Source organism: Prunus avium, chromosome 3, assembly GCF_965620075.1.
Source record: "Prunus avium chromosome 3, drPruAviu1.hap1.1, whole genome shotgun sequence".
NCBI lineage: Eukaryota > Viridiplantae > Streptophyta > Magnoliopsida > Rosales > Rosaceae > Prunus > Prunus avium.
Genome location: NC_142286.1, coordinates 29264213 through 29285950, shown reverse-complemented (window position 1 = coordinate 29285950; position 21738 = coordinate 29264213). Strand labels below are relative to the sequence as shown.

At 37.8% G+C, this 21738-nt stretch overlaps 1 protein-coding gene across 1 annotated transcript; it reads left to right on the top strand.

The window, feature by feature from the left end:
• Positions 1 to 13396: 13396 nt before the first annotated feature.
• Positions 13397 to 21181, top strand: LOC110755131 (transcription factor MYB1-like). The gene is made up of 6 exons (XM_088250292.1): positions 13397 to 13515; positions 13720 to 13804; positions 13905 to 13935; positions 19259 to 19458; positions 19769 to 19898; positions 20498 to 21181. Exons 4-6 carry the CDS (start codon positions 19323 to 19325, stop codon positions 20916 to 20918), a joined length of 687 nt encoding a protein of 228 aa, XP_088106418.1. The 5' UTR covers positions 13397 to 13515; positions 13720 to 13804; positions 13905 to 13935; positions 19259 to 19322; the 3' UTR covers positions 20919 to 21181.
• The last annotated feature ends 557 nt before the right edge of the window (positions 21182 to 21738 follow it).

Below are 21738 nucleotides of genomic sequence, written 5' to 3'. Positions count from 1 at the left end.
CTAGTTTTTATTTTTAGGGGTTTCGAACCTGTACCCACATGAGTGGTGGTGGAAGAGCTCAACCAACTGAGCTATACCCCACTGACCATTTTATAGGTGTTAATTTAATATTATTGTATGATTATAAAAAATAATGATAAATTCGTCCAAAAAAGAAATTAAAGATAAATATGAAAGCTCCACAACTTACTGTACATAAGCAAATTCATTACCAATTAAAATGTTGACTCAAAATTCAACATACAACTTTTCTCTCTCCCCTATGAGAGTCTACCTCTCCTCTTTGAAAGTCTTCCATCTCTTTTGTAAATAAGTTCGGAAAAGTTTGATTCAAAAACATACTTGAAGGAAGTTGAGGTTCTACCCAAAATCAATTGGCAATGGGGAAGTAGCCCAACTACTTATAAGTCTTTCCAAGGTTTTCCAACTTTCCAATGTGGGACATTACCACCTTCACATTCTCACATGCCCCTGCACGTGTGGCGACATTTCAAGATAGAGAAATCCAAAAAACTCAACTATTTGACATTTTTGACAAGCAATTAGATAATGAAAACCTAGCCTAGTCTGATCATAAATTAAAAAATTAAAACTAGCATAATCAAAACCAAACTAATACAGTAAGGAAGAAAACTATAAAAATCCAGTAATAAACTCACAACGCCATAGATAGAAAATTACATCGATTACTTGCAGAATCAACATTTCAACACAAAGAAAAAAACTAAAAAATTCAAAAAAAGTCTCAAATCTAAAGAAAAAAAATTACATACCTCTACATCAATGCAAGCTATAATCCTAAAGCCCAACGGACACGTGCTCCACATCACCCAATATGTGGTGTCCACGTGTTAGGCTTAAAAATTAGCCACACGTTTGAGGGCGTGTGAGAATGTGAATGTAAGAAACCTAGTAAAGGCTTATAAGGAGTTGGGCTACTCTCCCCATTGCCAATTGATTTTGGGATGGAACCTCAACTTCCTTCATGGTATCAGAGCCAAGTTGCCCACATGTGAAAGCCTAACGGCCACACGTGCTCCACGTCACCCAATATGTTTTGTCCACATGTTAGGCTTGAAAATTCACCACACATGAAGGGGCGTGTGAGAATGTGAAGGTAAAAATGTACCACCTTGGGAAATTCAAAAACCTAGCAATGGCTTATAAGGAGTTGGGCTACTCCCCCCATTGCCAATTTGTTTTGGTGTGGAACCTCAACTTCCTTCAAATCCGCCTTCAAAAACCTAAAAAAACTCCAAAACCTTCAACAAAACGATCACACACTAAAAGAACCTCAACTCTTACAAGAAATTGAACATAGAGAGAGAGACTTGAAAAGAGGTTGAGTGAGTACAGAGGAAGTTATTGAGAGAGAAAAAGACAGAAGCAAAAGTAAAAGAAAGGAGATGGTGTTGTTGAATGTTTGTTTTTCTGAGTAGCTATGTGAAATCGATAGAAGAAATAGAGAAGATGGGAACAATGCTCAAAGCGTGACATGTAAAACATATACGAGAAGCAAACTGAATGAAACACACATTTTTGTCAAAATACACCACTTTTTGGTCAATGGGGGTAAAACTATATGTTCACTTACTGTTTGTGCATAAATTAAAGGCTTATTTACTGTAGCACCCTCTGAAACTTCGGTCAAATCTCACTTAACCCCCCTAAAGTTAAAATGACCCACTTAACCCCCTTGATCGTGGTTTTGTGTTCCACTTTCCCCCCCACCATTAACGCCATCCAAAACTTTGTTAAATATGATGACGTGGCATGAGCTTTTTGGTAATTTCATCCATATGTCCCCTTTTAAAATAATTTAATTTTTTTTTATAAGAGCCTAAATTAAAATAAAAAATTAAAGCCAGTAGCCACCATCTTCTCCACATTGCACCACCACTCCATCAACAAGCCCAACCGCACTAGCCCACCCCAAATTCAAGCCCTATCACCATCGCAATCCAATCTCAACCATCGACGCCCAACTTCAAGAACAAGCAAGAATCAAGAGGCATATAATCCAGATCTACCGCCCATCAATCTCTCTTTTGTTTTACTTTTCTTCACAACCTCTCAATCTCCTCTTTTGGACTATGGTGAGGGGGCCTACGTTGTTGAGTTGTGGGGATGGGTCACTTGTGGTGGGAAAAAGAGATGAAGAGGAAGGGATGGTGCTGCCCCTTCTCCCCTATTCCGCACTCCCTTCCCCTTAATTGACATGCTAATCTCCTAAAAGGAGATAGCATACATATGAGGTTTTTTGCTTTTGGTTTCTGGGTATTCATGGGTTTTGATCTATTTGTTGTGTGGCGAATTGGTTGTGTATTGGGGTATGGGCTGTGAATGATTGGATCTAGTGGGGGGATGGTGGTTGCCAAGTTTGTAAGGGAAGTGTGCCAGATCAATGTGTGCTGGGGTGTGGTCTACTATGGGCGGGTTGAGGGTGGGGATGAAGTTCAACTTCAGGATGATGTGGGCAGCTTGGGAAAGATTAGGGGAGATGGTGGCTCTAGGGATGAAGGTCGAGGCTGTGATGCCATTTTTTTTTTTCCGTACTAATACTTTAATTTTTAAAATTTTTGTTTCTCTTTTCTTTTGGATTTTTGAATTTGTATTATTGTGGCTTTTACCATATTGATCCTGCCATGTCAGCTTTTTTGATGGTCTTTTGGATGACATTAACAGTGGGGGGAAAGTGGAACACAAAACCACAGTCAAGGGGGTTAAGTGGGTCATTTTAACTTTGGGAGGGTTAAGTGAGATTTGACCAAAGTTTCAAGGGGTGCTACAGTAAATAAGCCTAAATTAAAATAAGAGAACAATATTACTCGATATGCATGTCTTGTTATTTTTGGTTTCAATATTATGTCTATATCTTCATTTTGACAAAGTGAATGACAACCCAATGAAATCTTAAACAAAGAAATGGAGAGATACAGGGTAATGCACAAGAAGAATATCATAGTAGTCAAGGGCCTGGAGCACAAGAAGTAGAGACATTGATGAACAACCTTGTTGCAAGTTTAATTCACGCATCTTCTTAGACAATTTTTTTTATATGCATTTATTTAAGCCTTTCAATGTTTTTCTATTGCTACAATTTTAACATGACGGATTTGTGAAAAAATATTAATTACTTATTCAATTTGAAGGATGGTTTATGAATCTACTATTGTTGTGATATCTATTTCTTTTTGTTGGAATTTCTTCAATACATAATTATGTTTTTCAAAGTCGGTTATATTTGGTGCTAGAAAATAATTGATATATTTTGTTTGAAATTTATTTTTCTTTAAGCAAAGATTAATATATTTTTCTAGGGGGAAAAGTATAAAAGCACTTTAAAGTATTATTTTTTACCAAACAGATTAGTAAAAAGCACTTTCAACATCACGTCCATTTTAGTCATTATAAACAATTATAGCACTTTTAGAGTAAAATTTACAAAACACTCTGATACTGCTTCTATACTCATAGCACTTTTAAAATTACAGTTTACCAAACGTTTAAGTGCTTTACTTTACAATTGTTTCTTCTTAAAGCACAACATAAGCATTTTTATTTTTATTTTTTTTTAAAGTGACAACAATCCCAAATTAGGCCTAAGTGATATGATAAGGGCATTTTATTGCATATTTGTTATCTCTAATCTATAGTTGTTAGTGCCTTAGTTTATTCTATTTGAACTAATTAAATTATTTTTCACAAAATGTGAAGTAAACAAAAAGTTTGCTAAAAATTGAATTACATTCTATTTGAACTAATTAAATTATTTTTCACAAAATGTGAAGTAAATAAAAAGTTTGCTAAAAATTGAATTACAAAGCCAAAATTGGCTAAGGTGAAAACTAATTAATATGTTGCCCATGTTGTCTTCGCAGTCGTCAAAGAAAAGGAATTGCTTGGGGACTTAAAACTGAAGAAGCAAATAAATCTTTTTGGAGCACTTAATCGGTTTCCAGTGGAAATACGACATTTTGGTGGAATTTATGTGCAAGGCCAATTGGAGAGTGAAGCTAAGAGCTTGAAGATACCTCTGTAATTCTTATAGAATTTTTGGAGCAGCCAATCAAAGCAGTATTTCAAGACAAAGCAGTTTAAGGTGAAATTCGTAAGCATCTGCATTATTGGACCAAAAAGGATATTTGAAGGCCTTTCTGATTTTTCCTTGAGATGGGCTACATATGGTTTGAAAGATAACATATAGAGCTTCAAGTTTCATATTTTAGCAGAATTATTGAGAGAAAGAACGAGCTCAAAATGTGCCTAAAAGCAAAGCGCAGTGCATTCACTGTCAAACTAGGCCAGCAATTGTGCAGTCAAGGAATATCAATCGTTTCGATGGCTTTTATTGAGAATTGGCAAAAGGGCTCATAGGAAAGATCATTTTCGGGGCTTCAATTTAGTGTGGTCCAAGTCTTCATTTGGAGTTGGGAAGCCCAAGTTGTGATGCACACAAGGTTACTTGGTCATGCATGAGCTATGCATGCTTTATGCTTGTTAATGGATGATTTGATTCATCCATTTGCCCTTGAAGTGCTGCACCAAGAAGAATAAAGAATGAGAAATGGAATTTTGGGTTAAGTATTTGAGTTAAAAAAGATTAATGGCTTGTTGTTGTTGAGAATGTTGGGCTATAAATAGAGAAGTTCCCCAAGCTTTCAAAAAAAAAAAAAAAGCGCCATACATAGAAAAAAGCCATACACCAAATAGAGTTAGAGTACAGAAGAGACCCTGGGGAGCCAAGAGGCAAGGATCCAGGGGCATCTACCATTTTAGTTTTTCTTTTTTTAGTTTTCGTGTTGTCTTTAGTTTTATCTAGTTTATTAGTGATTATCAACTCTTGTAGACCCTGTCCTCCGACATCACCACTTCTACACCTTTGAAATCAGGCACTCTTGATGATAAATTGTTAATCATACAACCCCGACTAACCTCCATTGCCCAACTAGACTTGAGCAAATCTGTAGCTTCATTCTGTTGCGCCGGCTCCTTAACAATGAGATTGCTTGCCTGCTTTTCCTTGGTATAGAGCACCTCCTTAGTAGAATTTTCTGCTCCACTTAGAATTGTAACCCTCAAAAGTTGATAAATTTTGTTAGGTTAAATCTTCCCCCTCATAACCACAATCGAACCTTTTGTGACTAAGAGTTTCCCTTCTTTGGCATTGTACGATTACCATTCTATATCTAAAAAACCATGAGAAATAAGATTCCTTCTTAGTGTTGATACATTTCTTTCCTCACTAAGGCTCCTAACACCACCATCTTGTATCTTGATCTTCATTGTTCCCATACCCAAAACATCACAAATTATTTTGTCTCCCAACAGAATCTTGCTACCCTTCTTTTCTTTATAGGTATCAAATACACTTCTATTTGAACAAACATGATAAGAGCATCCGGAATCTAAAATCCAAACTGAAGTAGAACTTTTACCCGAAAAATTTGCCACGACTTTCCCTTTACGCTCCTCATCCGTAACTGTCAAAAGTTCATTATTGGCTGCACTTGAACTTTCGGCATTCATCATCTTGGTTTGCTTCTCCTTCCATACCAAACAATTTTGTTTCCAATGGTCTGTGGACCTTGAATTTAGGATTCCTTCCATTGCCTTTCTTACCTTTTTGCTTGCTTGAACGACCCCGCTCTTCGGTCCTTATTACTGCACCCTCACCTTGAGAGCTATCCCTTGAACTTTGAGCCAACCTGTGATGCGTTAAGTCTTGTACCACTTCCTCCAAATTGAGAGTACTTATGTCGATCATCAACATCGTCCAAAAGTGTTAATAGGACGAAGGTAAAGATGCCAACAACATCAGCGCCTCATCCTCTGTGCTATAAACCACATCCACCTTTTGCAAGTCCACAATACACCTACTAAAAGTTCTAAGATGCTCCATGAGATTTCCAGCCTCCTCCATCCAAAAATTTAGGAGCTCTTCCTTCATGAAGTGTTTGTTTGATAGCAATCTCGCCACAAACATCCGTTTGAGCTTTTCCCGTGTTTGCTTTACGATGTCATCCATTACCTTGATGGACCCCCTAGCCAACTCGTCGGGCACGTCCCTCTCCTCTATTGTCATGGTTTTCGACCTTTTTGCCTCGCCTACCAAGATAATTGTTGGACCTTGCTGGGCTATGGCATGATTCATTCTCCTTTGCAATAGCGTGAAATTCTCCTTTCTTGTGAATGTCTTCACCTCGAGCTTCATGCTAGCCACTTGTGGTTTCTTTGTTTGAGAGCTTTCTCACACCGCCTTCTTATCGCCCTCCATCGTCAACACACTGCCACTCTTAAATCCGTAAGAGAACTCGGGCATAATCTAATACCTGCCGCAACCGCCGCTCTGATACCACTTGTAAAGCAAACCCCTTTGAGAATAAAGCACACACATCACGAAGAGAGTAAAACAAACACACAAGAACATAAAGATTTATAGAGATTCGGCCTTGTGCCTATATCCTCTTGGTGATCCACCCGAGAAATTGTTGCATTCCTAAAAGGACACAAATTAATGTGCAAACAACCAATTAAAAATACCCGCAAGTGCACGAATCTATCGAAGTAAAGATTATGTAAGTACGGGGTCGATCCCACGAAGAACTTGTCGGCTTCCTATAAGTTCTAGTTTGAGTACGTAAAGAATACTAATTTAACACACCACAAATGCACAAATGCAAATTGGAAACTAAAAATGAGTAAAGAAATGTAAAAGAAATGAAACTACACAAGAAACAAAAGAAAAACAGAAACAGCACTTTCTATCACCCTTTTATCACCTATTTATCACCTGTGAACAGTGCCATGAACAGTGCCATGAACAGTGCGACCGGTCGTGAACAGTGACGACCGGTCGTTTTTGGACAGATTCATGTGCGACCGGTCGTCTGAACAGTAACGACCGGTCGTTTTTGGGCAGATTCGTTTCTCTGTTTTTCCAGTTTCGACCTCTGTCCAGTGTTTTGCCTATAACTTTCCAACCGTTTATCCAAATTTCACGTTCTTTATACGGTTGGATTCAGCACAGAAAATGAAAGAACACAACGCGGACCAAAAGTCCAAAACAGTTACGAAATTAAACAGAATTCAGTAAACAAGACACACAATGTAACAAACACACAACTCACACACACATTGGGGGGGGGGGGTTTGGTTTGGTTCAAGTGACCTATTTTCTATTGCATGAAAGTAAATGGACTTTGAATTTAAATGAGAATGGCAGAGATGAATTATCAAAATGTGAAAGTACCAAGTAACAAACACTAGGGTTTCGGAATCCACCCTAAACAATTCTACCCAAGTTCATGAATACTCAAGTGATGAACTCTAAACGTGTTGATGAAAATGTTCGCAATCAAGACCATGGGTCGTGGCTCAAGACGCATTGATTCTCTCTAATATACGTAAAGTGCATGGTTCGTGCTACAATACTTGTGCCCTCCCCATAACCGAACCTAGGTATGGTTCGTACTTCGATTCAATTACAAGGAGAACCCATTAAGTTCAAAGAGAATATGAACATCAAAAGAATCCTAATAGCATGGTGTTTACATTAGGTATTCAAGAAACCAATTCACATGGATGGTTCTTACTCCATCCATTTATTGCTTAGGAAAACATGAAGATACACATAATCCCAACAATCTCAAGAAGCATGCTTTCAAAGATGGCCAACCAAGGAAAAACACACATCAAGGATAGATTAATTTGGTGAATTGGAATTCATCAACAATATCTAGAAATTCATACACTCAAGTATCAAAACAATAAGGTAATCATGTTTAGGGCTTCAACCTAAGCCCTAGCTATGGAGTTTAGTTGCTCATACTTATTCCAAATACAAATTCGAAATATAACTAGAAAGAAGTTACATATTTTGTGAACATGGGAGCTCAAGGTCTTCAATGGTGGAAATCTCTTCCACTTCTTGCTTTGTTGCCCTTGTCTTCCTCCTTGAGCTCCCTAGCTCCAAGCTTCATCTCCAGCTCCAAAATCTCTGCAAAATTATGGAATGATTCTGATTGCAATGGCTGATGCTCTTTGCACTCCTCTCTCCTCCTTTCCAGCTTTTCCAAAATATCTTTTAATATAAAACAATTACTTTTGTTAAAGCCTTAAGCCTTGTCTCCTTGCCATGATGGGCTCTTTTGTTATTGTCTTCACCAAGATACTCTTTGTTTCAGATAATATCTCTCAACCAAAGTAATTTCTTGTTACCAAGTGTTATGGTAACAAGAAGAATCAAGATAACATTATGGAGGTAAAAAACTGGCCTACTTCGGATTTCCAGAGCTGCTGTAACATATAGGATCAGTTGGATAGGCTAAACTTGTCCAATGGAGTTCAAATTTGGATATGTTGTAGTTAACATCCATTGGAACAAGTTTCATGAAGATCTTCACCTCATCCGAGCATTGGAGCATGCTGATCCAAGGCCAAGAAGTTGACCTACGAAAATGAACAAAAACAGAATTTATAACCAATAATGCACTTTTAGCTCATTTTCATTCTAACCAAGGTAAAATCTAAGAAAACACAAAAAGGAAGTAAAAAGCTATAAAATGTCAAGAACTAACTCAAAATAATAGGTGAATAACATGAAAAATCATGTGTAAAAATGAACCGAACAGAAATTCACTAGTATGTAAGAACAACTTTTGTTACAATTTTGAATCCCCTTAGCTCTCACAAGAACTCTAGCTCTATTTTCTCTCACCCTTGCTTAAACCCTTGATGCCCTTGTAAATACCCTAGAATTCCCTCTTGATATCTCTTGTGTGTCTCTCTTAACATTTACCCTAGCCCTAAAAGTCCTATTATTTATAATCCATAGATCTTTAGCTACAAGTTAACTAGGAATAGGAAACTAAAACTCTATTAAATTAGAGTAGAAAACCCCAAAATAATAGGAAACCTCGTCAAAACACGCTTAAATTCTTGGCGACCAGTCACCTTGAGGCAGAATGTCAACTAGAGCTCTCAGCTTGATAAGAACATTTTTATGTCAATTCATTATCCCTAATCTTTATTTGTTAGTACTTTAGTTTATTTTATTTTAACTAATTAGTTATTTCTCACAAATTGTGAAGTGAATAAAAAATATACTAAAAATTGAATTACAAAGCGAAAATTGTCAAAGATGCAATCTAATTAATATGTTTTCCATGCTGTCTTCGCAGCCACCAAAGAAAATGAAGGACTTGGACATTGTGTGAATTAATGGCTTCTTGGAGAGCACATGGCAGCTGCAAGACTTGCACATGGGCAATCTCCCAAAAGAGGAAAGTATAACCAACATCTTGGAGGTGACGGACATGAGATGAATTCACTTAATTCAAATTGAATAATGGAATCATGATGTCCATTTCTTTACAGCTACTAAAATTCAATGCTTACAGTACCTCAATTCCTATAAATAGAGAGACCAACAATATGTAGAAAGACCACGCCTTACGGCAAAGAGAGCAAGGGTAGAGAGAAGGAGACCAACAATATGTAGAAAGACCACGCCTTACGGCAAAGAGAGCAAGGGTAGAGAGAAGGAGAGGTCTTTCTAGTTTTATCTTTCAATTTCCTACTACTTTGTTCTTCAATGTTTATAATTTTTCACTTCACATGATTAATATGTTAATTTTCTTTTCACCAGTTCTATCATGTATTTGTAGTAGTTAAGAATTTAAGTTAATGTATTAATGCATCCTTGGTTTTATATTCATAGCATACAAACTTCTTTGATATCTTGTGATTCAAACAATCTTTTTCACATAGGATGCTTAGGAAAACTTTGATCATTTGTAGTTAAATAATTTTGTTTACATGTGATGCTTAGAATTTGTACGTTCGAAGGGAAGCAAAATTTACATAAGATTCATTAAAATGCATGCTTAATTGATATATCTTGAGAAAGCAGTGGATTGATTTCTAGATTGCTACTCCATGGGAATTGTTAGATAATTAATTACAGTTTTATGGAATCTAAAACCTTAGTTATTTTTCTAAATAATTTAAAATCTTACTCTAGTTTATTTTCATTTTCAATATTTATGCTTTATTTAATTTTCTTTTCAACCAATAAATCAACTTTGAATCAACTAGGTTAGCAATTGAATTAACTTAGGTTGGATTAGTTTTCCATCTTTTTCACATACCCCCAGTGGGAACGAACTTACAGTTACACACTCCTATTGTACAATCAATTTGTGCGCTTGCGAGTATTATAAATTTAAAACAACACCTTCGAGTGGACACCAAATGTCAAACCATGCATTGATATTGTCTCCACCTTAACCACCTAGGAAGAGAGAAGGCCCAATAGACCTCTAGGTGTGCGGTTTTATCACAAAAGGCCTTAGTGCAATTAAGAGTGGACCACCTATATTTAAACTGTAGATTATTGTTTATTCTCCGATGTGGGACTTACACATTATAGCTTGTATCGAGCCACCTACACCAACACTTTTACCCTAAGGCTGGAACCCATTTCTCTTCAAATTCCAAATAATTTTGTTCCTCGCCCTGGAGGGCCGCCTTAATTTCTTAAGAACATTCTTACAAAAACAAATTGAGAAAAGAAAGGAAGAGAAAGATTGCAGGCACTCACGTGGTGTAGTGGGTCCGACTACAAGCCACATCACTACCCATTCTTTTCTTCTTCAGTGTTTTTAGCTTCTCGGGTTCGTCATTTGTTTCTTTGGAACATCCATCACTCACGCATTCTCTTTCAGCATTAAGATTGTTAACAACTTTACTTTTGATAACACATTTTTCTTTTTCAGGATATTTGTTATTAACACGTTTATTCAACTATATGTAAGATATAAAAAAAGTCTTGTTTCATTGATGTTGCTGAGTTAAAATACCTCTGTGTCGAGTTCAGCTAAAATTCATATGACTGAGTCGAGCCTGGGTCCCGAGTGGATGAATTTTTCTCAAAGTCTTTTATTTTCAAAATTTCTCAACAACTAGTATAAAAAACTGATTTTCTACATATTTTTCCTATCTTTTCTCTCTTCATTTCTCTTATCTTATTCTTCCTCCCTTTTCTTTTACTCAGTAGTAAACAAAAATTCTTCCTTTCAGATTTCCTTGTTAATTACTAAAATGTGCACTATGTGTACCGTTGATCAAATTGACCTTCATTTGAATATACAATAATAATTGACAATCTAATCATATTACATATTACATGACATGATTATTTTAAAAATACACATTAATTGACATAAATAATTTATACAAGCGATATTGGAATAGAGGGGGATCGAACCTAGAACTTCAGGTGAAGTGATAAATTCTCTTAACCAATTGAACTACAAGTCTCTTACAAAAATAAGCATTTAGTTGGTGGAAACTTTTTTAGTTTATTAAAAGAATTTTGGAGAGAGATGTCAGGCTCATGTGCCTATGTGTGATATCTGAAGACAGTTAAGCCACGTGTCTTTAGTTAGTTTGTTTAAGAAGTAGTTAGGCTGTTAACTAAGCATCTGGTTAAGTGTTAAGCTTTGATGAGAGACAATTAATTGACGGTTTCTCTCATTTTCTTGGCTTTGATTATCTTTGTTCTTTCTCTAATCACCACCATAAATATTGATCAATCCACGTACGTAGGCCAATAATTGAGCAAATAATGCTAGGTGTACTTCTGACTAATTTTTTGTCCCCCGAATTTTGGGTTATTTCCAAACTAACATTGAGGGAAGCGTGTTGGGAGGAGCCAGTCGAACACTCTAAAGCAGGATTCGTAGAATATGTGCCTTGACAATTAATGGTCCGTTTGGATGAGGGAAAATAACTCGGAATTTAACTAAAAGTCGGGAATTTAAGAGGAGAAATTAACAATTCCCTTGTTTGGCAACTTAAGCACGAAATTTATTAAATGATGCGCGGAAAAAATCGTGCAAATTGGGGCATCAAATTCCCGAGTTTAATTTCCACCAAAATAAGTGTCATTTCACAATTTTCATAGTGCCAGTTACAAAATTCGACTTACATAAATCCAAACACTGAAATTTTCAATTGCCAAAAGTTGAAATGATGGAAATCTAAATTCCGTCATTTTAGAATTTTATGTAATTTTCAATTCCTTCATCCAAACGGAGGGTTAGAGAATTTGATGCCCTAGAAAATTCACTTTCCACGTCACCTAGAAATTGCAGCTATAAGGACACAAATAAAATAATGTGACTTCTTTTTTATTATTAGACACAAATAAATTATATTTGTGCTTTTTTCTTATAAAACATGAATAATGGTGCTAAATTCATGCATATAAGACACGATTTTATATTGAGCACAAAAAATCATGGCACAGTAATTATATATTTATTATATGATATTTTCTTTTAAGGAAAAGTAAGTGATTATTTGGATAGACACAAAATTTGTGTCTTTATTTGAATGATGTGACAAGATCCCGAGCCTCTGCATTTAATATCGGTGCATTTATACGCATTTAAAGAAATCATAACCATTTGATTAATCTGATGACTAATATTCTACCACATCAACATAATTATATAAAATCTTATGTATTGTATCAATTATTCGCATTTGTATCCTCCATTGTCTTCGTCACCTCAACTGTTACCTGTTTTGGCCCCAAAGATTTGAATAAACCCATTGCACTACAAGAAAGATTATCTTCGCCGAACTAAAATTATGTTTTAATCATGAATGGCTGCTTCAGACAGATATATTCTTCCGAATATACAATTGAATATTTTAGCTTTCTTTTAACTTTCTCCAATAAATTCTTCATTCTTGGGTTAAATAATAGTTAATTCAGATTTGCATGCATATGAGGATTAGATATACAAAAGATGAAAATTTCAAACCTAGCTTTCTCACGCAATAGAGACCCACAAACAAATACCATTTAATCCACTCGCGAATTTAGTTGTTCATATAGTTTGGCTATTTTTGCTTTGTTCAGATATGCTAGGGGGCGTGGGCAGGGTGTGGTTTGGAGATAATGGAAGATGATGAGGGGAACTAGGTAACGAGGGAGGAGAGGATGGGGTGGGGTGGGGCAGCGGAAATAAATTTGAGTTTTCCAGGTGATGGAGACAATTGAGGATGCATATGTGGACAATTGATCCAGTGTATAAGGTTTTAATATAATTATCCTGCCGTGGTAGAATTTTAGTCATAAAATTAATTAAATGGTTAAGATTTCTTTAAATGTGCATAAATGCATCGATACTAAATGTACAAGTTCGGGATCCGATATGACACTCCAGACAAAAAACCATTTTGTGCCCAACAATTTATAAAAATTTACATGTAAACTTTTTAAATATTTTTTTTCAAAACAAAGTTTAAAACATTGACCGCCCAAAAAGACAGTTTAAAATCGGTATCCACCTAATTAATTTTTTCTATTTTGTGTTTTGCACGTCTCTCTCTCTCAACTTGTCGTTCCCTTTATAACCAGCCTCTCTTCCTCTTCCTCTACCCCCACTTCTTTTCCTTCTTTTATTTATTCGTTCTTTGGTTCCATATCATATATTGTTGGTAAGACTTTGTTTCTGTTTTGGTTGTAAGAAGTTGTTTCCTTTTTATTTATACCATGGATCCTCACTTAGATCTTGGATATTTATACCATTTCAACTCTACTTCTTTTCTTTCCATTATTTTTTTTCATTCTTCTCGTCCATCTACTACTATTATCCATACCATTGTTGGCTCACTTAGATCTGGATTTTTTGTGTTTTGAAGGTGATTATCTGCTACGTAGGCCTGGAGTTTTTTTTGTTCGTCTGCTCTTGAAATTAAAAGCTCAAAGTGTGAGCTAAGCTTGAAGGTGTGATTTTTAGTTTAGTTTTTTTTTTCTTCTTTAGTTGTGTTGAAATATTGTCTCCTAGAATTTTAATTTGATCATAGTTTTTTGGGTGTATGTGCAGGTTTGATGGAGGACGCATAACTTTTATTTAGGTTTTATTTTTTTCTGATGGGTTGTTCATACAAATTACACAACCTTTATATTGGTTTTTTTGTACACTAAGTTTCTTTTTTTGGTCGTGATGGTGGACGGGTATAGGAGGTGGCGTTTGAGAAACATAGGGAGATAAAGTAGGCGGCCGTGGTGGAGAGAGAGAGAGAGAGAGAGAGAGAGAGAGAGAGAGAGAGAGAATAGGTGGTACGTGCTTAATGAACAATAGAAACTCTCATATGGGAAACCGACCAATTTGTCGTAGTTGCACCGTGGTTATTAACAAAGAACACAAATAATTGTGCCTTTTACACTAAAGAGGACAAATAAAATTGGTGCCCAAAGCCCAATATTGTAGTAGTGATATCATATATACTCATATACAACAATTGTCGAGCACTGACAAGTTAGTAAGTTAATACAGTGCTAGCCACATGGATGTTGTCTACTCCACAATGTGTGAAATCAGAACCATTCAATTTTTAGGCTCTTATTTTAATCAGTGGCTCTTAATTGTTATTTTGAACATTTCCTTGTTAGATATTAGACGTTTTTTTGTTTGAGTGAATTTTTACAAGAATGATCTTTCAATTAATGAAGATCTAAAAAAGTATACGATTTAGATTACGAGATGGAATATAGAGTAGGTCAAAATGTGGTGTCATATTAATTTACTAATTAGTTAGTGCTTCACTGTAACTGCATATATATATAACTTTCCTTTTGGTAAGCCCTACATGAAAACATATTATAATAGTTAGACTGGTAGCTAATTTATGATGGAGAATCGTAGCAATCTCTTAAACTTGTCACTTTTTGCTTCTGTGGATACGAGACATTGCACGTCACTGGCCTTGTTAGCTTTAATCTGATCGTCTTCATGTTGTGAAAAATGGACAAACACTTTCACTCACTCCCCTAATGATCTTGTTGTTGATGGACTTTGTGACACACACAATGATGGATGAATCACACACACACACACACACACACTTGAGACAACAACCAAGCACAAAGTGACACAAGAATTTATAGAGGTTCAGCAATTGCCTACATCCTCTTGGTGATCCCCTTGAGAAATTCACTTCATGAAAGAATAAGTTACAACTTTGGTTTTACACAGAAAACCCCCTTAGAACTCTATTCTCTCCCCAAGCTCTCTTTTCTCTCACACCCCTTTGCTCAACACTTTGATGCACTTGTGAAACACTCTCACAACCCTTGGTGTTTCCCCCCTTTGTGTCTAGACTCTCAAGACCCCAACTCAGCTCTAAACTTGAACTGATTGCTCTCTCTCACGTTCTCCCTTGGTGAGTTAACCTCCTTTGAACACAATAGCACCCAGCTACTTGACCACCTTGAGATTAACCACACCTCCTTCAACTTGCTTTCTCATCTTATAATGTCTTGCTTTACATCCCATTACTTACACAGACCAATGGACATAAGATAAGGCACCATCTTGTCTTCCACGTTCCTTCCTTTAGTCTCCCACTTAGACTAAAGATCAGATCATGTAAGTAATCAAATCCCACTTCAGCCACCTTCCACTAAACCAGAAAATGGAGAGTGAATCCTTCAAAGCAAGACAACCAATTGGCAATTAGTGCTCTCCCAACTATCCAGCAGGTAGTCCACCTTCTTGCAACTCAGAAGTGACCCATTAAGCCTCTGAAATCTTGTGGAAAGCGATAGCCACCGAAAAAGTAGTTGAAAACACGTAAGAAATCGTCACAGCACAACTGGGACGACCGGTCGCCAGGAACTGGCGACCGGTCGCTTTTGGACTGAGGCTTCAGTTTCGATTCTGCTTCTTTACGACCGGTCGCAAATGGCACGCGACCGGTCGCTCATGTTTCCTGCGACCGGTCGCAAAGAACTAGCGACCGGTCGCCCCATGCATTTGCTCCAGACTTCGAATCTGTGTAAAAACGACCGGTCGCCCAAACCTTGCGACCGGTCGCTCACTTCTTCACTTGCATACTAAATGTGAGCCATTTTCCAACAATCTCCACCTTGGCGAACCATTTAATCACCCCGTGAGTCATTGTTGACCTCTAGAACCTCTTCAACCTCTTAGAAATTGTTCTAGTAATTTCCAAGAGCTCCACCATGGCAATACACCTCTTGCCTCAATGCACCTTTGGTGGAAGGTGCTCCACCCAAGTCTAAACTTGAGTAACATGGACCTCTTGTGCAGAAAAGAGTTCCCCCTTGCCAAATTCGTTGCTCCTTGCCTCCTTGGAACCTTGAACCTTGGACTTCCCTTGATATGCAAACCCCATACCAAACCTTTGTTCACTAAATCCCCATTTAGTACTTCTTGCTCTTGGATTTAAGAACACATTTCTTTTCATCAATGCACTTCTCCAACTTTCCCGCTTCATGCTCCCTATAGCACTCCGAAACGTGGTTGGAACTTCTTGGTCCATCCATCCAAAACCTAGGGACGGTTTGATGGATTCCTTGGGCTTGGACCTTGCAATTGATGATGGCTCTACCTCAAGTAGAACCCCTTTGTGAGTTTGTTGTTGTTGCCCTCCTTCTTCAGCCCTTGTGTCAAGCTCCACCTCAAATGGAGTCCCTTCCATGACCACCTTGGCAAGAAGCTTCTCTTCAACAACATCCTCCCCATCATTCCTTGTCTTGATTTCACCTTTGTGGATATTCCTCTCCACACTTTCTGCAGCTTTGAAATCAAGCACCTTTGATGATGAACCGTTAGTCATACACCCTTGACTAACCTTCCTTGCCCAACATCTCTTGAGCACACTTGCAGCTACATTATGTTGGACCGGCTCCTTGACATTAAGACTTGTTGCTTGCTTTTCCTTGGTACAAATCTCTGCACCACTCAAAAGCTTGTATGTGTTGTTTGGTTGAATCTCCCCTCTCATAACCACCACAGAACCTTGTGTGACCATGAGCTTCCCTCCTTTGGCCTTGTAAGAACAACCTTCTCTATCCAAAGAACCAAGAGAGACTAGATTCGTTCTTAGTGCAGGTACAAACCTTACCTTACTAAGAGTCCAAACTTCACCACCTTGCAACTTGATCTTCACAGTCCCTATGCCCAAAACTTCACATGTAGTTTTGTCTCCCAACATAATCTTGCATGCATCCTTATCCTCATATGTGTCAAACATCAACTTATTTGCACACACATGATATGAGCACCCGGAATCTAAAATCCAACTTGAAGAAGAATTCTTACACGAAGAACTTGCCATGACTTCCCCGTTACTCTCCTCCGTAACCGTCAAGAGTTCATCACATGTGTCCTCATCACACACGTGGACTGAACTTCCAGCTTTCTTCATCTTGTTCAGCTTCTCCTTCCATACCGGACAATCTCGTCTCCAATGATCCATAGATCCACACTCGAAGCACCCTTCATTGTCCTTGGACTTAGTATTCCTTTTGTTGCCCTTGCCTTCTTGCTTGCTTGAACGACTCCTTGCGAACAAACCAGCATCTTGAGAGTTCTCCTCCGAACGTTGAGACATCCTGTGATGCGTCATCACATCTTGCACCACCTCCTCAAAATTCAAAGTACTCTTCCCGAACATAAGTGTAGTTCGGAAATGCTTATAAGACGGAGGCAAGGATGTTAGTAACATGAGTGCCTTATCCTCCGTATTATACAACACATCCATTCTTTGCAAGTCAGCAACACATCTATTGAAGCTGCTCAAATGCTCCATTAGATTTCCTTCCTCCGCCATCCGAAGATTTAGGAGTTCCTCCTTGAGGAAGAGCTTGTTGGACAGCGACTTCCCTGCAAACATCTCTTCGAGCTTCTCCCATGTTTGCTTCGCTGTGTCCTTCATCACGTTGATGAGCACCTCATCGGAGATGAAGTTCTCGATGGCTCCTCTAGCCAACTCATCTAGCACACCCCACTCCGCATCTGTCATGGTAACCGGCTTCTTCTCTTTGCCTTCCAAGACAACACTGAGATTTTGTTGTGTAAGGGCTGACTTCATCCTCCTTTGCCAAAGTGTGAAGTTCTCCTTCCCTGTGAAAGGCTTCAACTCCACCTTCATGCTGACAGATTGTGGTAGCCTCTGATGCATAGAGCTACTTCCACCTTCAGCTTCCTTGTCACTTGCCATCTTCAACACACTAGCACTTGCTGCTCCAACACAGCTCTGATACCACTTGTTGTGAAAAATGGACAAACACTTTCACTCACTCCCCTAATGATCTTGTTGTTGATGGACTTTGTGACACACACAATGATGGATGAATCACACACACACACACACACACACTTGAGACAACAACCAAGCACAAAGTGACACAAGAATTTATAGAGGTTCAGCAATTGCCTACATCCTCTTGGTGATCCCCTTGAGAAATTCACTTCATGAAAGAATAAGTTACAACTTTGGTTTTACACAGAAAACCCCCTTAGAACTCTATTCTCTCCCCAAGCTCTCTTTTCTCTCACACCCCTTTGCTCAACACTTTGATGCACTTGTGAAACACTCTCACAACCCTTGGTGTTTCCCCCCTTTGTGTCTAGACTCTCAAGACCCCAACTCAGCTCTAAACTTGAACTGATTGCTCTCTCTCACGTTCTCCCTTGGTGAGTTAACCTCCTTTGAACACAATAGCACCCAGCTACTTGACCACCTTGAGATTAACCACACCTCCTTCAACTTGCTTTCTCATCTTATAATGTCTTGCTTTACATCCCATTACTTACACAGACCAATGGACATAAGATAAGGCACCATCTTGTCTTCCACGTTCCTTCCTTTAGTCTCCCACTTAGACTAAAGATCAGATCATGTAAGTAATCAAATCCCACTTCAGCCACCTTCCACTAAACCAGAAAATGGAGAGTGAATCCTTCAAAGCAAGACAACCAATTGGCAATTAGTGCTCTCCCAACTATCCAGCAGGTAGTCCACCTTCTTGCAACTCAGAAGTGACCCATTAAGCCTCTGAAATCTTGTGGAAAGCGATAGCCACCGAAAAAGTAGTTGAAAACACGTAAGAAATCGTCACAGCACAACTGGGACGACCGGTCGCCAGGAACTGGCGACCGGTCGCTTTTGGACTGAGGCTTCAGTTTCGATTCTGCTTCTTTACGACCGGTCGCAAATGGCACGCGACCGGTCGCTCATGTTTCCTGCGACCGGTCGCAAAGAACTAGCGACCGGTCGCCCCATGCATTTGCTCCAGACTTCGAATCTGTGTAAAAACGACCGGTCGCCCAAACCTTGCGACCGGTCGCTCACTTCTTCACTTGCATACTAAATGTGAGCCATTTTCCAACACTTCATACCGTCAGAGACCTTTTATTTATAATGCTAGGTGGCTTCCGGAGGCTTTGAAATAACTAGCAGGCACAAGAAAAACTAGCTGCTAACATACAACGATGGCCAACAAGAAGATGGAGGGCTATAACTTGGGTGTGAGAAAAGGAGCTTGGACTAAAGAGGAAGATGATGTTTTGAGGCAGTGCATTGAGAATCATGGAGAAGGAAAGTGGTACCAAGTTCCTTACAAAGCAGGTATTAATGTAAATATAGCTCAAAGAGAGATATATGATATAGATTGTTCATATATAGCTAGAGCTTAATAGGCAGTGAAGCCTTAATTAAATTAGTGATGTGTACAAGGTCTTAAACTTCTCCACTTATTGCCAATTGGTTGCTTTTAATTTTGTCTTTCACCAGCTAGGCCCAATAGTCACTAGTGCTCCTATATTATTCACTATTTATGTTGTCTCCGTGTTTAGATCAAATGATATTAGTCGTGGATCGAGTGGTGCTAATAGACTTATCCCACATCGGGAATTTTTTGCATTATGCATGGATGCAGGGTTGAACAGGTGCAGGAGGAGCTGTAGACTAAGGTGGTTGAACTATTTGAAGCCAAATATCAAGATAGGAGGGTTTGCAGAGGATGAAGTAGACCTAATAATTAGGCTTCACAAGCTTTTAGGAAACAGGTACCAATAAATACGTGTCTCTTTCCTTATCCCACATCGTTCTTTCATCACATACCATTCAAAAAAAATAAAAATAAAATACACAATCGCCGACAAGCATCCCGTGCTTTGTTTTCTATATTATATCTTCTGTTGTTTATCTCAGTACGCATGCACAACCACAAAAAGCACTAGAAGGGCCATGTAGCCATGCATGATGCATCTTAGTCTCTGTGAATCGTAAAACATAGTGATCATATATATATATGTTAGAACATTTACAGAAAGGTTTAAATTTGTGTCTGAAAGAACATGGGGTAAACTCAACAATGCTTCTTATGGAAGATAAACATCTACTGTGGTTATTCAATTACAACAACTTGGATCTGCAAATTCCTTCTACTATATAAGCTCTAACCTGTGGTTTGATGAAGAAAATAAACTTATAAAAGCGTAGTATCTGAAAGTTTACGTGAATCTTCCAACAAAACTAACAATCCCTTTCATAGCAGCTGAAACATAAACCTCATTTGTTGGAAAAACATCACATCTTTCTAACTTTTTTTTGGTGTATCATAGCACAAATGTATTGATTTATTTTCTCACGCTATCTGTCGAAGGTGGTCATTGATTGCTGGAAGGCTTCCAGGAAGGACAGCGAATGATGTGAAAAATTATTGGAACACTCGACTGCGGACGGATTCTCGCCTGAAAAAGGTGAAAGATAAACCCCAAGAAACAATAAAGACCATCGTAATAAGACCTCAACCCCAAAGCTTCATCAAGAGTTCAAATTGTTTGAGCAGTAAAGAACCAATTTTGGACCATATTCAAACGGTCGAGAATTGTAGTACGCCATCACAAACATCACCATCAACAAAGAATGGAAATGATTGGTGGGAAACCTTTTTAGGTGACGAGGATGCTTTTGAAAGAGCTACATGTTATGGTCTCGCGTTAGAGGAAGAAGGGTTCACAAGTTTTTGGGTTGATGATATGCCACAATCGAAAAGACAGTGTACCAATGTTCAGAAGGACTAGGTAGAGGTGATTTCTCTTTTAATGTGGATCTTTGGAATCATTAAAAAAAGAATAGAGAAAGAAGTTCTTAAGTCGAAAGCCTTCCTAGTAGTATTCTTGTATAAAATACCACTCACTGGCTTTGTTTTCATTCAAATAAATGTCTTGGTGTCCAAATCTTTGTAATGTTGGGCATAGTTTTTTCCTGTGTTACTTTTTTTTTTTTTGGTGTGTAATGTTTGATGGCGACTTTGCATTGTATATATATCATCTAGCTTTGTGTACTTTTTGTTCTTGAAAACATCTAGCTTGAGTACTACTGTTTTCCTTTTGTTGATGTTAATTTAATATTCTTTTATATGACTATACATTGAGGATATCAACATTAATGTGGGCATGCATAGAAAAGTCACATGAGACAGATGCTATGAGAAATAAAGCATAGTGATATAAAAGTCACATGTATGTTTAGGTCTCCAAACTATACTTTTGCGGTTTATTAGTAAGCATAACAACATTAGGCAATCAGTGGTCTCATGTTCGAACTCCCATGACACCTTGGTAATGTGAATATGTGAAATCCCCTTCCCCTTATAATGTAGACTATAATTTGTATTCAAAAAAACAAACAAAAAATCATAGGCAATCAATCTTGATAAAGGGGATTTTCTTGAGTATGAAATTGTTCAATTGTTATACTAAGTATGAATCTCGTTAGATTCCCATTAATTCCAATTAAATTAATTTATATTCTTAGAGGTTGCTTTGAATATCAAAAAGTTTTATGACCTGGAAAATTTAATTTCCTGCTCATGTAGAAATTGCATCTTTCTATATGTAT

Coding starts and splice junctions, on each gene's coding strand:
- LOC110755131 (XM_088250292.1), top strand. CDS start 19,323: ATGGCCAACAAGAAGATGGAGGGCTATAACTTGGGTGTGAGAAAAGGA. Junction 19,459..19,768: donor CCAAGTTCCTTACAAAGCAG/GTATTAATGTAA, acceptor GCATGGATGCAG/GGTTGAACAGGTGCAGGAGG. Junction 19,899..20,497: donor CACAAGCTTTTAGGAAACAG/GTACCAATAAAT, acceptor TATCTGTCGAAG/GTGGTCATTGATTGCTGGAA.